At 37.7% G+C, this 17,669-nt stretch overlaps 1 protein-coding gene across 3 annotated transcripts in view; it reads left to right on the top strand.

Annotated features, from left to right (window-relative positions):
- Positions 1–16,975, top strand: part of nos1apa (nitric oxide synthase 1 (neuronal) adaptor protein a) — a 259,106-nt gene extending 242,131 nt beyond the window's left edge. For 2 of the 3 annotated variants that reach the window (XM_042513910.2, XM_042513916.2), the window contains exons 11-13: positions 5,572–5,768; positions 5,896–6,020; positions 11,315–16,975. In XM_042513910.2, coding sequence (XP_042369844.2) covers positions 5,572–5,768; positions 5,896–6,020; positions 11,315–11,975 — 983 coding nt within the window. In that variant the 3' untranslated portion in view covers positions 11,976–16,975. Of the gene's footprint in view, positions 1–5,571; positions 5,769–5,895; positions 6,021–6,754; positions 8,066–11,314 lie in introns of those variants that run through there. The other variant, XM_088077451.1, reaches the window with a different exon arrangement.
- Positions 16,976–17,669: the final 694 nt, after the last annotated feature.

Genomic DNA, 17,669 nt, shown 5'->3' with positions numbered 1-17,669 from the left:
TGGAATTTAGCGACAAATCTGAGAGTGTGGAGGGATTACACATCGGATTCCACGCTGACAATGGCCTTCCAAACTCTGCTTTTATGGCAGCGTGAATGTTCCGTGTCTGTGTTGGTTTCTAATCTTACTGTTGTTGGAATAATGCTGTTAAGACGGAAAGAAAGAGATCCTTGTTTTAGCGTTAATGAACGATAATTATTGCAGATGGAATCCTTCTGGCGTGTTCGTAATTAAAAGACAACATAACACACACACACACACACACACACACACACACACACACACACACATACACACAAAAAATGCAAAACGCACAAAATGCAAACAGTAATCTGCCAGTGTTACACAGCCCTCCAGAAGTAAACAAACAGGCTGCAGAAGTCCTCTGGAGTGAAAGTATCTATGAGCTTTTATATTCTCTCTGATTACAGCTACTTTAATTCAGAAAATTATGCCCACAGCAGCTAACCTCTGTCTCAATACAGTGCAGAATTTTTCAAATTGTTAGGCACAGATGCTGCACTATAAAAATTTTAACTTTTTATTTTTATATAAATTTTAAGTTTATTAAAACTAGTGTCTGGGCTGCCTTACATTTTTAAGTTGACTGAATTTGAGAGGACAAGATGAATAATTACAAAATTACTTCAACTACTCAAGTTCGTTGAAGTTAAAGTGATAGTTTGGGATTTTTAAAGTGAGGTTGTATGAGATACTTATGTATAGTCAGTGTGTTACATACAGCAGGTGGTGGTGGTGGTGGTGGTGGTGGTAGGTGCACCCCACAGCTCAGCATTACCATGCTTTACAGAGGGGTTGATATCAAACCATATTTGAAACGCTTACCTAAAAAATACAATATTAGTCTAAGTTGACGCTGTATTGAGTGTTTCATTTCAGTTTCATTTCAGTCAGATCATGTAACAGCCACTAAACAGCACTTTCTGACCCAAACAGCTGACCAACAGCGGATGAGTAGTGCAGTGGCAAAGGAAAATGCTATGTAACGGTGAAGTAAACTGGTGAAAACACACTAAAAATTGCATCCACTTAGACTGATATTGATTTTTTTTAGGTAGGTAGGTAGGTAAAGTGGTTAAGATACATTTTTTATCAACCTCTGTGGGGTGCGTGCCCCAGGAGCACACTGACTGTTTGGCCCCAGTTAAGGAACTCAATCTTTCTTTCACTGAGTCATAAGTAAGTAATCACTGACCACACAGACACGATGCCCAAATTAGATCTAGATTTAGTGCGACTTACATTTCCCAAAGATATTATCTCTGATGTTGAATAAATGTCTGTTAACCCACTTATTACAAATACTAGAAAATATGTGACATTCCAGCTGAATTAGGTTTGATTTAGAACAGTCTTCAGTGAAATATTACCTTTGCTGAAGCTGCAGTGTGGGGTCATTTCTCTAATTTTAATGCTTCAGTAGGTAAGAATATCCACCTGTTTCATCAGCCTAATTCACTTTTGGGCTGCAGCACAGAGGGCTGTCCCATCTCCACAAATTGAAGGGACGTAGATTAACTAGTTGCCCAAATGAAATTCTCATTCCTGAGGTGCAGACACTGCTGGGAAAACTCAGCACAGGAAGTGACAAATCAAACAGAGCGTCTGTTAAACGGCAGCAAGTGAGCATCCTGTCAGGAGGAAACACGACTCACTAGCAGTAGATCTTTCAATTTGTGGGTATTGAAATAACATTATCTCTGGAGAGGAGTGATAGTGCCTTTATTTATGAATCAACCCACTGAGAGAGAGAGAGAGAACTGGGTTCACCAGGCGCTGTTATAGACTAAGGAGCCTCAGTTGGAATTTGTGTGTTACAAGTTAAACAGATGTGGAGGTGGAGGAAGTTAATTTAACAAGAACACAAGTCAAAGAGTAAAGCTGACGATATGAATAAAATTTAAATTTTGTGCCTCCTCGAAGCAACTTGGCTTTATTGTGAGATTGGAAGAGGATAAGAGCTTGTGTCTTTAGCATTTACCTAGATCACATAATTATAAAAAGGGTTGTAATAGCCGTGTTGTTTTGTTTTTTTCAAATTTCAACGTTTTACCAGGAATTGCGGATGTAGGCCTACCTTCCTGCTACACTAACACTTACAACATAGAAATCGCGACTTGTTCAGAGAGATTATCCAAGATCTTTATACATTCGTGTTTGATTTGAGGGCCTATCCATTTTTCTGTTTTTTGTTTTTATGCCTCCACACTTTCAATAGTAATGGCCTGAGGCATTATGTTTTCGGATTGTCGGTTCATCCCATTCTCGTGAACATGATATCTCATAACACTTTGAGGGAATTTCCTCATATTTGGCACAACAACCACTTGGACTAAACAATATATTAATTACATTTTGGTAGTCATTGGTCAAAGGTTAAGGTCACTGTGTCCTCGTCGGTCTCATTTTTGTGAACACAATATAACAAGAACATTTTGAGGAAATTTCTTCAAATTTTGTATAAAACGTTCATTTTGAGCCAAGAATGAATAGATTAGAATTTGTTGGTCAAAGATCAAGGTCACTGTGACCTTTCATTTATTTTATTCTTGTTAATGCAATGACTAAAAAAGGCCTTGAGAGAGTTTTCTTAAATTTGACACAAACATGTATGAGGTGTTATGGCACATGTTTTTTTTTTGTAGCATGTCTTGAAAAAAAATAGCTGTAACTTCAGTTTCACTCATGTTGTCTTTTGTATTGGATTTTAGAGGTACAGTACATTTTTGACATCTACTCCTTTACTGCATATCACTTTGGTGAAGACAAGCTGACCTCTACTTACTGTGGATATACTGGCCTTTGCACACAGCACTTTACTCAACAGACTGAGAAAAAAACACAAAATCTGCATTCGCTTAGAGTATACAGGAGCCTGAGCAAAGTGTTTGAGAGCTGGCTCAGGGACAGTCCGGCAGAGAAATGGTCATAAATAGTGATGATAAATCTCATCTGTGTGTAAATGAGCCAGACTGAGACACCTGGGCTCATTTCCAAACAGCAGATTTCACCTTTCCAGCAGCGTGGGCTTGCTACAAGACTTGTTAAGGGAAAAGCAGCAAAACAGTAATTTTTTGGATTATACATACATTTCCTGGAGCACATTGTTAGGCATGTTATACAAACATCTTCCCCTTCTAGTGTCCTTGTTAAAGCCCTCTAAGGGGCATACCACATTACAAAGTCCATCCATTACCTTTCCATTAGGAGTTAAAGTGGGAGGAATATGTGGCCTCGTTGTCTGGTGGGATCAATAAGGATGTTTTATGGCCTGTGCAATGTGAAACTATTGATCCCGAGATCACTTGATGACCTTGATGTACTGTCAGTACACACTGAATGACCTTGGCTGACAGGCAGAACATTGAACAAAGACTTAAAGCATGTAAATTAATTGCCTTTTGTATCACATTAACGAACAGGCAATAAGGTATTTACATATACTGTCCTCTCAGTGAGTTGTCTTGGCTAAACCATTAGCTAGCAGTGTCAATTTTTTATGGACAACAGGGCATAGCTATTTAATATTTTAATAAGTTTTATCACTGTAAAACTCCAATGAAAACAATTTTTTTTAACAAAAAAGAAGAGTCAAACCAACGCACATTACAGTGACGCATGAACTGCAAGATGCCAGCTTTTAATCTACAGAAACTGCTGGCTAACAATTTAGAGCCACATAAAAAAGATACAGTTGCTAATTTCTTTTCTGCTGCATACCAAACAGAGTGCCCCAGGGATGATGTTTTTCTGTAGGCCAATTTTTTTGGGTAGCTCTCATGTTTTCCATCTTTATTAATGGATATACATATATATATATATATATATATATATGTATATGTATATATATATATATATATATATATATATATATATATATATATATATATATATATATATATATATATATATATATATATATATATATATATATATGTATATATATATATATATATATATATATATATATATATATATATATATATATATATATATATATATATATATATATATATATATATATATACATATAGTACTGTCTATGATCTCGACTAACTGGATCGTTTTTCATCTTATCTCCAGCACAATGCAGCATTTTTAAATGCTGTGCTATTTTCCACTAGCCTAATAGCACAAAGCTAATGCTTATACATAAGCACAGCGTGAAAAGACGCAGCTGCATTTACACAGTGTGGCTGCCAACATGAAATTATGGGCATTGTAAAACACAATTTTAAAGGCATTAAAACAGATCAGAACAGTTCATAGGAAAACAAGCCACTGTATAATTACATTAATTGCAGGATCTACTGTGTTTTCAATTTGCGCCTCCCTGCTTTAGTAATTGATTTGCAGTTTTATGACTTCTATAAATAAGTGCCTGCATGCTGTGTAGTGAATGTGTATCTTTCTCTGTGTTTTTCCTCTTTGAAGTTACTCTGAATGCCCTCTATATCAAGTTGATTTATAATATTGGATCACATTTCCTCTGGCCTCTGACTAATGTGCTTTTGTAGATCTCTTGATTGGTACAGTCAGTGAAATGCTTGTGTGTGCAAAGTGAAGTCAAGGTTAGCTGTTCCACCCAAGTTTGATGCTCCGTTTGATTCCAAATGGCGATATTTTCTCTCCATTTATCTGGCCCGATGCAACTTACCTCTTAGATGTGTGTATGCAGGTCAAGGCTACACTTACCCATTACCTCCCCGCTGACTTGTCTTCTAAAGTCAGAGAGAGGACATGAATCAGCTGTATTTTAAGCTCAGTACTGTGTTTCTTAATGGGGAAAATGATCTAAAATCTGATGCTTCTATGTCTCATTAAATGCCTACCGAGAAACATTTCTCCCCAAGAGGTAAGATCTTCTGTCTTAAGTGGACTTACAACCACCTGAGCTCCCTTTTTATGTTCCTGATTCTGCATTTTGGTCTATTTCTGCTTCATTTTCATTCATGTTGTTGCTGTCTATGTGCATGTGTCATTGCAGTTGCTTTAAGGTTGTTTTTTTTTTGTGATCTTTACGTACAGTATTGCTGCACTACCATCTGGCCCTCGTGTTGAAACTGTGATGATGCAACATCAGTTTGTTTGGTGCAAAGCTGCAGTGTGACACCAGAGAAACATGACATGATCACATAAAGGAATACTTCATCAAAGTTTTACCTTGTGAGCATCAAATTCTCGCTCCCCTTTCGGCTCGAGAGGTGGCTGTTGCAAGTTTTCAAAACTCTTTTTTGTGGAGTACAGCAGCTGTAGTCAGCTTGGATTTACAGCAGTCACAATGGATTCCAATTGAGACCCAACTGACGGGACAGAAGTACCGAAATCAAAAATGATTTGGTGAAACTTAATGCAACAAATCAACAGAATTCCTACATTTTCAGTGGAGTATTCCTTTCACTTTCCTTCAAGAACATCTCCTTCTCAAATCAGACATCCCATTTGTATCGTCTAATGCTTGAAGGGTCTGCAGCTTTGCAACGTGTGCTGTTTCCTGTGGTCTTTTCACTTATCTTTCTTTCTCCTGTCTTCTCTTCCTTTTCTTCCCAGTTGATCAAAGTATGTTTGAGAACTCGGTTGCCCAGCAGCAGAGCCCTCAGACCTCCAGGCTGGGCCAGCTCTCTACCCGACGCTCCCCAGCATCACCTAATCATAACCTGGGGTCCAGCTCCATCGACTCTCCATCCTCCGGAGGCCAACAGAGGCTTAAAAATGCCATTAATCTGGGCAAAGCTGTCGGCGCAAAGGTAATCACAAACACTAAGCTCTGTACACGTCATATATTCCTTAAACTCTAGATGTTTGTGTTACAAAGTGAATTTCATTGTTATGTTTCATTGTTTGTGTCTTTCTTTCTGTCTTTCTTTCTTACAGGTCAATGACTTGTTAAGAAGAAAGGAGCCCAGCCACCTCGGGGACATTGGGGTCACCGAGGTCAACAAGAACGTTGATGCGGTTTGGAGCTGTATGGAGCAACTCAACCAGAGCACTGCAAACAGGTACACACACACACACACACACACACACACACACACACACACACACACACACACACACACACACGTACACGTATTTCCTCTGGATTTGTTTTAAGAGTAAAGTACATCACATTTAATAACAATCCTAATTTCACCCCTCATACGTGAAACTTTTATATTCACAAATTAATGCACAGACTTTTTTCTGAAAGGTTGTTGGTTTGATTCTACACATAGACAAAGGCAAATTAGCTTTCCTTTGTGCTTTCTGATTAAATGGATCATTTTTAGTGCTTTTATACTATATGTATTCATTTTAAGGATGAAAGGTAAAGAAAATCACAGAACTTTCCAAGGCCACATGTTCAATTTAATGATAAATCCACTGGAATACATTATCTTATTGTAACCAAAAATATTGAATTACCTGTGCTGAGGGAAGTGTCTATCACAGTAAATTAGGCATGAATGATTTAAGGTTTTTTTATTGTGAAATGTCCTCTTAAATTAATAATGACACACCAAAAGCACCTGTGAGAGGTCTGAAAGTTTAAATAGGTCTGAACTTTTCAGCTTCTCATACAGTCAAAATGGAAATGCCTTTTAATTGTGTATTTAATTCCCACTTACATACACACACACTCATATATATTCAAGGTTGTTTCTGTGTCTGTATTTGGGGATTTGTTCCAGGAGCATTGATCTGTTGTCTCTCCGAGTGAGAATCAGTCAAGCAGAAGTATTTTTTTCAGCAGCTCTGCTCCCATTTGTCTCCACGTACTGGACTGTGAAGAGATTAAGAGTAATTTGCCAGTGATGATCTGTAAAGATTTTTGCCTGACCACCAGCTGGTCCAAACGGGTGGGTTTGAGAGGTTTTTTTTTTATTTACCTACGAATAGACTTATCCCTCAAGCCTACCTGTTTGTCTGTTTTTATTTTTCTTCTTTTTTGTGTATTTTTGTTGTTTCAAAGTGTTTGTGTTTTGTGTTGTTTACAATGGCTAACAGGTTTTTTAAGTTACGATTGCCAGTACAGCAGTAGCTAATGTTTTTAGCCAATCATTATCTTGTGTCATTCAAGGTTCTTCTTGTGCTTGCAGAGTAGCTACTCTGAAGTAGGAGCCAAAAACATCACTCAAAGCGACATTCATCATTCCTTGCTCTTGCAGTGCAGACACAATAAGAAAAAGTTCCTAGGGGTGTAAAGATAACCCGAAATTTAAAGTCTGAGATCCAGCTACATCGAAATCACAAATCCAACCCAATTTTTTTATATATTTCTAAAAAGTCAGTAACTCTGCCTCTCAGAGCTCAAGCTCTTGTACCTGTAATGTCTTTGTGGGTGCGTGCGTGCGTGCGTGCGTGCGTGCGTGTGTGTGTGGCAGTTTGTGCAACACATTCCTCTCCCTCCTTCTTATGCAGTAATGCACCTGCCTGAAGCCAACCAACATTCCCACACACAAAGGAATGAAGGACCAGCAAATATAATACAGCCCTACATTAACAGCCTTCAAAATTTCTTTTTCATTTATTTTATATATAAGGAGTTGTCCTTATAAATAAAATAAATGAAAATGAAATTAATCAACAATTCTGTAAATATGCCAGTGTTAGCCATCAGGCTCATTTTCAACTGTAGTCCATCAGCAAGATCTTTTGAAACCTGTAAAATATGCATCATTATTACTTATTCAGTGTGTGCAACAGTAAATTTACGTTACGTACTGTCAACACAAGACAAACTAGCATTAGTAGCTAATGCTACTGCCAGCTGGCAGTGTCACTGACACCATGTGTTCATATTTGAGGTGAGGTGAAAGGTGTCACATTCTCATACATGCATCCTCATCAGCTACAGCGAATGATCGTGCAGCAGTGATAAGTTCTCATCACGTTTGGATGTGGCTACCATGGTAATTTTCTGTCATTGTCTCGAGAAATGAGTATGCCTTTGTAGACACTTTTATTGCATAATGAGGAACAATTAAAGAGATCACTGGCAGTGAAGGGAGATTTTAAGTTTTTGCTGCAACTCGCCACCCTCCTGCGCACACACACACACACACACACACACACACACACACACACACACGCTTCATCACTTACAGGAACACACACTAATTGGTAGACAGGTGTTAGGATGAAGTCTTAGACATTGTTTTCAACCACAACTCAGTTTAATTCAATCAAAGTTAGACACAGTTCGTCAATGCACGACACACTCTTAATTTTCTGTTGAAAATCCTTTGAAGCTTTCAGTGTCATTTGATCTTCAGGTGCATCTTTGGAGGAGCATTATTCTAGCTTCACAAAACATGAAGGACTCAGTGATTCAGAATCAGCCATCGAGTTCACTGCAGTTGCAATACAATATTCTCTCCAACGGTTGGATGACAAGATCAATACTACTCTCATGTCTGAAGGGCCAGGCTAGCTGATTCCCCTGTTTGCAGTCTTTATGCTAGGTTAACTATCCTCAGGCCTCAGCCTCATGTGCAACTGACAGATGTGAGTGTGGTATCAATCTGCTCATCTAACTCTCTGCAAGAGAGAAAAAAGTGCCAGAATGTTCATTGAACTGTTTCTGACATGTTTTCACTGTCATACAAACAAAGCAAGAGGAAAATAATAAATAAGTCAGGTTTAACACTCTCTCCCACACAGCCAGCAAACTCACAACAATCCATTTGAGGTGCTTCAGTTCCTTTAATGAAATAAAAGTCAATACATGGTGTACGTTTCTCTACCAAAGCTGTGACATTCGCACAATTCAGTAGGCTATTGATTTACTGGTACCGTTGGTGCCTGAGCAGTCTAATTGAACAACCTGGTGCTGTTGCATTAACCCTTTGAAACCTGGATCAACATCAGTTTTCTTGGGCTGGGTTCAGACACCTTTCACAAAAATTAAAGCCTTTGGACCCTGAGAGATTTGTTTTTATTTTTTTTTTTTTTTTTTTTTTAAATGGGGGAAAAAGACACTGAGCAACATGGCCTTGCAGGAATGTTCAGGATATTATTTATTTAGAAAATTATTTTTGAAAAAAACAGGGAAAAACATCCAGAAAACTATAGCTAGAGTTATTAAAACTAAATATTTAAAATTTTGTTACAAAATTGTCATAATTTTTAAGAACTTTCTTTTTTTATTTGTTTTGTTGTTTTGTTTTGGGTTTTTTTTACCTTTCTTTTATTTATTTATTTATTTATTTTTCAAACTTTAAGTATTTTCCTCTTAGGTTGCTCATTGTCTCCTTTCCATGTTTTGTTTTTCTTTTTTTTTAAATCCAGAAAATTCGATTAGGTTAAAAAGCGTTAATGACTTTATGAGTTTATATTTTCTGAAAGCTCTAAGTTAGTTTCTCTGCTATTTTTTAGGGATTGCTATTCTTAATTACTGCTATTATCAACCCTTTTCTTGTTTTGAGTAGGACACTGAAGTGTAGAAAACAAAGTTATTCATTTCTGAGGACAGAACAAGGAAACATCACCTAACAACACTGTTTGAAAGACCTGAAACTCCTTCTGTATATTTTGTTTTTATTTAATGATGATAATTTGCCACATTATTTTTGTGTTTCAGCCATTTGGTGTCAACATAAAGTTTCTTAACTTTTTTTGAGAACATGATTGAGCATGTTTCTCTAGTTTATAAAATGAGCAAAATCAAATATTTTAGGACTGTATAGGATTTTTTTTATTGTCCATGTTTAGTTTTAACAAAAGTCGAAATAGCTTAAATTTGCAGGGACTGGCCAATCTGCCGTGAGATTCAGAGGAAACAACTGTTCGGGGATTAGATTAGTAGTAAAATTCAGACATAATAAGAAGTCAGGGCCCTTTGAGGATCCTGAACTAGTAGAATCTGTCCACAGTTCCTGAGAGATCATCTGTCTGTCTGTCATCTGTGCTCATGACCGCCACAAATGGCTTTCTCTGTTTGCAGATTTGGGCGGTATCACATATTACAATATACTGTATTTAGAAATACCAATGATATGATTTTAAGTAGCTTTAAGACACACTGCAAAATCTGACAAATTGATTCTAAAATAATCTTGGAAACTGATTACCTTGAAACAGAAAAGTAAATATAACTATTAATCTTAATGTATGTTTACTTGAAATTTAGCTGTATTTACTGAATTCTGTTAAGTTGTTGCCACTTAAAAACAAGTGAAATTACTTGTTCTTTCTAAGTGTTCAGTAAACCAAGTTAGCCTGATTTAGCTTGATCATCACAAAGAGGATTTTGCCAATGATGAAAAGATCTGTGAGTCCTGTTTTCTTAACATGTTTAGGAATACACAAATATGATTTACTAGTTTGCGATCAGCAGATTACAGATGCATAGCTCAGTACTTAACAATTAGATACACTGTAAACACAAATCAAGAATAATAGCTGTATTTACTTTAAACTGTTTTAAGTAAAATCAGTTGTCAGATTTTACAGTATGCTTGGGGCGCCAAAAGGCTCACCTGGTAGTTTGATTCTAACCTGCAGCTCTTTGCTGCATGTCATCCTCTCTCTCTCCCCTTTGAAATCTAACAGCTGTTGAAATAAAGGCAAAATCCAAAAAATAATCTTAAAAAAAGAAAAAATATTTCTCTTTTTATTAAACTCATACAGATAGGCTGTATTGAGGATGCATGTAATGCACATCATTCGCCACCAGAGGTCAGTCTCTACCTGTGGAACAGGCATTGAGCCATGGCCAACATGGCAACTGTGAGTCATGGGGATTACATTACAGGACTGTCATGTAAACATCCGGCTTGTAACAGCAGAGCAAGACTGCGGGAAAAAACACATCATATTTTCACAGCAGTTTCAACCAAAGCAGAGTGGACCACCTAACTATGACTAACAAGACTAACTAAAACAGTTCTGGTGAGTTTAATTTTAGTTCTATTAAGGCTGAATGTTGTGTTTTTTATGGTTATTATCAAGCCCATTAAGCTAATGTTTGTCTTAGTTCAATGAAAGTGAGAGACTTAAATTCCAAAGGTTTATGGTTGTATTTCTCTGTGTAATAAGGAAAACAGCTGAAATAATATTTTTTTTTATTGTATTGACATTTTGTTAGTTTATTGTTTATTTACCAGACTGAAAAAGCTAAGAGTTTGTAGAATGTAGTAAACTTGGTGGGTGTGGGCATGTTAGGTTGTATGCACACAAATATGGTCAAGTACCATTTCACACTGGTGAAATTTCAGAAAGGTATGAAAAAATAGACACTGCCTAAGTCTATCTGCTTATTTGCTGCTATCTCTGTATCAATCTTTTCCTCCACTTTCCTTCTCTTCTCCAGTCACATCTCCTCTTTCGACTCCTTCCCTCGGCTTGACCCACCACCTCCATCGGGGAAGAAGCGCCTCCCTCGAGCCCTGAAGACCACCCAGGACATGATGATCTCCTCTGACCCCGTTGTCTCCTCTCCGGACCCCACTGACTCTTCCTCCTTCCTCTCTTCTCCTGACAAGACGCCCCTCATCGCCAAGGAGGAGCTTCAGAACAGCGAGGAGCAGCAGCAGGGTATGGAGGAAGAGGGGTCAGAGGAGATCACATTGCCGCCGCCGAGCCCAGCTGAGAAGAAAGTTGTTTCTGATTGGGAGACGACGGGAAGCAACGGCAAAGTGGATGGAGTCACAGGTGGAGAAGATGATGATGTGGAAAATGGGAGCACTGAAGGAGACGAGGAGGAGCGTCACCAACAGCTGCAGCTCTCTGTGCCAGACCTCATCAACAAGGATCCCCCGCTGCTGGAGCCCAGAGGTAAGTCCTGTGACGTCTGGCAGAAGGCGTCAGGGCCAGACTCCCGGCTGGCCTCCACCCCGTGCTCAGGGAAAACTTCCTGCCGCATAAGCCTGGGCGAGGAGGCTCTGCTGGGGAACGGCGCCCCCTGCAGTAAAGGCACCGGAGTGAGCGCTGAAGACTCAGAGCCACACCCAGACCTGCTGTCGTTTGAGTAACGATCAGAGCCGGAGTCAGATACCAGCTCAGTCTGTCTTCAAAAGTTTGGAACCTTTGCTGTTAATTTCAAGTCAAGAGGTAATTCAAAAAGACGAATGATAAATACTGCGGATTACATATTCACTGCCGCTTTGAAATCTATAACTCTCCCTGCTCCGGGGTTTGCTTTAGGAAAAGGGAACAAGGGCTTCCAGGAATCAGGGTCAGGGCCGGATCTGATATTTTTTTAACTTTTTACTGTCTTTGTTTTAGTATGGATGAGTTTAAAGGTCATGATGATACAATCTGGCCCTCTAACATGGCAAACAGACCCCACGTTTCCTAATACTGACCAGTACCAGATGATGAATAAGAAGCAAGGCAGAAATTGTGTCAGAAGTGAGGGTTCCTTACGGTGCAGAGAGAAATCAAATTTTAACATTTCAATATAAAACTGCTATTACAGAATATGAGTTTATCACGATGTATTTATCATGTTTCAGCTCTTCTTTATATCTTTTAACATGTCATGTCTGCTTTAGTGATGCAATAATACCACATAATATAATAATGAATGTAACTGATGTAATCAAATGTCCCTTTAAATGGGCTGAAAATGTCAAAATCCTGTTAAAGATTAACTGGCTGATGTAATTTGTTCCTGAAAAAGTGAAACATAATTGATTACATCTTTTAGAAAAGTGTGGGTTGTTCTTATCAGCATTAAGGCATTGTGTTATTGAGCAGTTTATTTCAAGAACCCTTTTTCACATTTTTAAAAACATTTAAAGGGACATTTGTTACATGGTGGTCGAACTGTAAGTCCATATTATACAGAAGCTGCTACGATTAAACCAATTACAAAAAGAAAAGTTATATAGCTATGTAAATTACGCTCAGTACAATTAGAAAAATTTAGTTTTTGGAGAATTTCCATCAGTGTAACTGTATTTTCAAGATGAAGTTTTCTTAAAAACTGAAGGCAGAACTGAGAGGGAGAGGAAGAGCGAATGTGGACGTGTTTGAGGTGGATAGGTTTGGAGGGGAGTTCACTTTCAGTTCAGTCAGTACAAAAAGATTTTTATGACTGGAAGGCTTTTGACCCGTAGCTTCATTCATATTAAATCATATCTGACCCCTTTTAGGTCCAGAAGGAGTTTTGCAACTTGTTGACTCCAACAGTGGCCTTTGGCAAAGACTGAGAGTGACCTTTTTAAAGCTCTCAGCTAGTAGGGATATTGATCAGCATTCTGATCAATAGCTAGCATTTCTTTTTACTTTAGGTTTTAAAGAAAAAAGAAAAAAATGTGGGATTCCATGCTCATTTATTTTGATTATTTTAAAAAAAGAGTGTAAAGCAGATTTTACTTTATTTTATTTTATTTTATTTTTTCTGTACTTTTTCTTTTTAGGACTCCAGCAAAGGTATGATATAATACAGTACACTTCTTACTGGATGTATATTCTGAAGTATCTTTACTGTTTATAAAGAGTGAAATAGTGTGCCAGGACATAAAATCAATTAAAATTCATGTGGATAAATCTACACAAAAAATGTAGTTTTAGGTGATATATTTTATTTTTTATTTTCTTCTTTTAAGTTCATCTGTAGTGAGTGAAACTAAACTGAGCAATTTGTGAACCCAGACTCAGGTTATTTACATGAGCGTGTCTTTGGTCTCGGTTGAAAACAGCTCACAGGCTTCCTCTTTCCTGCCAAAAAAATCTCTTCTGAGCTGGCTGAACTGAAAGTAGATTCTTATTCCCCCGCTGAAAAAAAAACCTGAGAGAGACGGAGGGAAAGGATGGATGGTGGACGGACAGCAAGTGAAGGGTGGGCTGCTGAAAACTTATATTTGAGCAAACGACAGGGACGATAATGAGCTGTCAACAGACAGATGAAAGAGGTGTGTTTTTTTATTCAAGCAGATCATTAAGTGACGGACCAAAGACAGAAATTAGCGGCTCAGTCAGACAGGCTGTTTTTGTCACATAGTTTTCAGCGAACTATCTGAGTGAAAACAGAAGCAATAATTCTTTTTTTTCTCCTTTATTTTCACTTCATCTATTAATGAAAAACCAAAGTCAAAGAATTAGGATAACAACCCACATGACTGCTTAGATCTTCTGACTTTTCTGACTCACCACACATCAGTCAGTTTGCTCAGTCTTACCCGCGTGTCGCTGCGGGAGGAGCAGGACAGAGCTGCAGTGGTTGTCTAAGCACAATCAGAGTGGAAATCTGTGTTTTTATAACACTATTATCTGAGCATCTGTTCTTACATCTGTGAAACTGGATTAAAATTCACTTTAGATACACAGGAAAAAAGCACATACATCCTAAATCCTGATCCTAAAAATAACCATTTTTTGTGAGGATACCGAAGTGGCCTTTAAGTGTCCACTGTGTCCTTAAGGCATTTCCTGACTTCAAAAACAAGAGTGAAAAATAATTCCCAGAAGACACTGAGACAGACACGGAGCCAGCTGTAGCTGCGGTCAGGTCGTGAATGACAGGAATTTGGAGCTGGACTCTTTTAGAGAAAGGAAGCTTTGTGTCTCCCATTCTGTCTCCTGTCTCTCTGACTTTGTCTTGCACACTACAAGTGTCCCCATTTTTTTTAAAGCTGTAACAAAACAGCTGGCATCTCCCACAAGCCAAAATTACAAAAATCGAAAATAACCTCCCAATTTGTTTCATCCAAAAATCCTCAGATCTTTGTGTTTATTTAATTTTAAACTTAAAGTTTTTAATTAAAAAAACAGTTTGCAGTCAGATCTGTGGATTAATCAGAGCACCTGGGACATTGTTTGTGGAAACACATGCTGCTGTTTTTCAAATGTCATGTCTGAGTGGTTGAGAAGCACAAACAAAAATGTATCTCCACTTTATTGGAGTGGCAGATGTTTCAGCAGAGGGTATCTCTCCAAAACAAAGCAATTTGCATAAGTGGGAATATGTTTTAAATTTTTGCTTGATCTAATACTTTAAAATCACGAGACGAGTGGAAAAATATTATGAAAATAAGTGTGCTTAAGCAACCAGAAGTAGACACCTGATGTAAATGATCTGAAATCAGTTAATCACCAGATCGTCATTCAATCTTTATTTAGTCTCGATGGATCATGGAGAGCAAGCTCTTATTTACAATGACGTCGAGGAAAATACATCACACAATAATACAAGTAAAAGTGCACAACAAGAAAATCTAACTAATGAAAAGCAATTTAAACAATACCATAAACACGAAACATTAAAGATGGTTGCAGACTGTGACAGAATTATTGATCAGAGATCTGAAATGACCAATGTCAGTCACCCATCACCCTTAATCAATCAGCCATACAAAAAATAGGACAGACAAGTTTTTGATGCTTCAGTTGTGTTTTAGTGTCATTACTAACTGAACTTGAATATCTTAAAGGTTCTGTTTGCAACATTCAGGGCAATAAAATAGCAGCAAACCACTACTAACTATGTAAAGATATGGTGGAGTAATAGCTTCCTATGCAGAGGATGAAGTCATGCTATCTGTCTTTAGAACTGAGCTGCTTTGTTTTTTTGTTGTGGTGAGCCTGTCCGGCCACGCGTGCACGTGCTGCTTTTGTTTAGCACTCTTTATGGAGTTAGAACTGTTAGCTACTAGCTGAGTCCCCTGAGAACTGCGTCCACAACTTATACACTCTGAATTTCACATAGGGCCCCTTTAAATCCCTGAAAACCTTATTTCAAATTATTTTTGTATTTCTTATTGACTAATCGTGCAGCAAAGTTAAAGTTTGGAGGAGAAAAACAGTGTTAATTATTAAGAGTCAAACAATCTAAAACGTTATCTTATAAAATATAAAGTGTGAGTGTAGTTTGATCACATTTGCGATAAAAATAAGCAAAAATCAAACTCAACCCCATGACATTTCACTTCAAATGTTGCTAAATTCTGATTGGTTTGGGTGAAAATGCAACATCGTTTTTCTTTCTTTTTTTTTAACTGAGCCCTGTCCACTTTGGGAAACAAAAAAACAAATCTGTTATTGGAAATAACCAAACTCTTCACATTTTGGCAGAAATTTGGGGTTCATGTTGGACTCCACTGCTCAAAATGTGTTTTCATGAAACTAAAAAAAAAGTGTTGTGTCTTCTCTGTCTTCTGAATCTGACATTTATTTTAAGCGACACTGAGGTTGTTTTCAGGATTCAGGTGATAAGAAAGTCTGTCTCTCTGCACAGACATTTGTTACACACCTGGATGAACCAGGAGAGAAACCAAACACAGGATCAGCCTGACAACAGATGCTTGTATTTAGTCAGAGGGTAAAAGCAATAAGACGAAATGAGCGTTTTCATAGACTCTCTGAAATGCCTAGTTTTATCTCCTTTTAGCAAAATCACAGTCTGAGCAGCCCGATCCAGTCGTTGTGCATCCTTTAAAACCACTAAAGTAGATTTTTAGAATATTTTCTGATGAAGGAACAGTGCTTTACATGGTATGGAAATATTCTATTGTTCATTTTTTTATAATATCTGTGAACATGCCATTGGGTCTTGCTCTAACAAATGAAGGAAAGTGATTTATTTTGATATTCAGTCATAGAATCTAGTTATGGCAATCTGTGCTCTTTAGTTAGCTGAATTAATGTCATAAAAGAAAAAAAATGACCTTGCTTTCTATTTTTTATGTTGTTAAATCTTTTGTCTTTGTGAAGCCAGCCGACATAATTTCAGCAATTAGGATGAATGAAGGAAGTTAAATGCTGCACATGAAGGCTTTTTGTAAATGAGGCACAAATGGAGCGCTAAAGCAAACCTGGGACTTTTTATCCATTTATATGTTTAAACTGCTGCAAATTGAATCTTTAATTTTTTATGAAAGTATGCTACGAAAATCAAAGTGAATCTCAATGATTATTTTTTTGTTTTATTTTCCTAATGTTTTTTTTTAAAGTGGGGATGTAATAACTCCTGTAATGACTGTAATCTTTTTTAAAAATCTGGAAATAGACTTAATCATGACCTTCCTAATTTGTGTGACTTTGTGTCTTTTTGACAGTTAATATGAGTTTTTTTCCCCTGTGGGGAAAGAATATGTCTTTATGTATTCTGGGTATGTCCTGTCTTTTATGTCTTTCCGTCGTCTCGTTCCTGCGACAGCAAAAGCAGCCAGCCTCCCACTCAGCCATTCCTGCACACTTCCTGTTTTGACGGAGCTCATGTCCTTGTCAGTTTTCTGTTTTCTGTGTCAGTCTGCAGCATAGACTGGCCCTTGTGTGTGCGTCCTCCTTCCGTTTGATACATCGTCTGTTTTTTAGAGAACCAAACATTGAGAGACGGCTGTGGCGGGAATTCAGGAGTGGAAGCTGTTCTGATGTTTAATTCATTTATGTTTGTCCTAATTCGTGGAAATCCTGGTCTTCCTCTTGACGTCTCAGAGTGTCGCCGGCCCCGTGTTTGTTGCTGTGTCGAGACGAGACGAAACCCATCAGGGATGAGACGTAGGAAGAATCCAAGAATGGAGAGTGCAGTATGATGTTTATTTGGTTCCACATCAGTGGTGTAAACAGCCAATCAGCTAAGATACGCAGGTCTTGTCACTGTTTAATAATTCAAACATGATGCATTTATTCATTCTCTACAAAAGGAATCTAGGCTTCTGTGCATAATAAATCATCCAGTGTGAGGGACAGTGAGAACGCTGGATGAAGTCTATACGGCTAAC

This window comes from Plectropomus leopardus, chromosome 5, assembly GCF_026936395.1.
Source record: "Plectropomus leopardus strain MGB_pleo_1.0 chromosome 5, ASM2693639v1, whole genome shotgun sequence".
Lineage (NCBI taxonomy): Eukaryota > Metazoa > Chordata > Actinopteri > Perciformes > Serranidae > Plectropomus > Plectropomus leopardus.
Note: the sequence above shows the minus strand (reverse complement) of the source record. Positions and strands in the feature narration are given on the sequence as shown.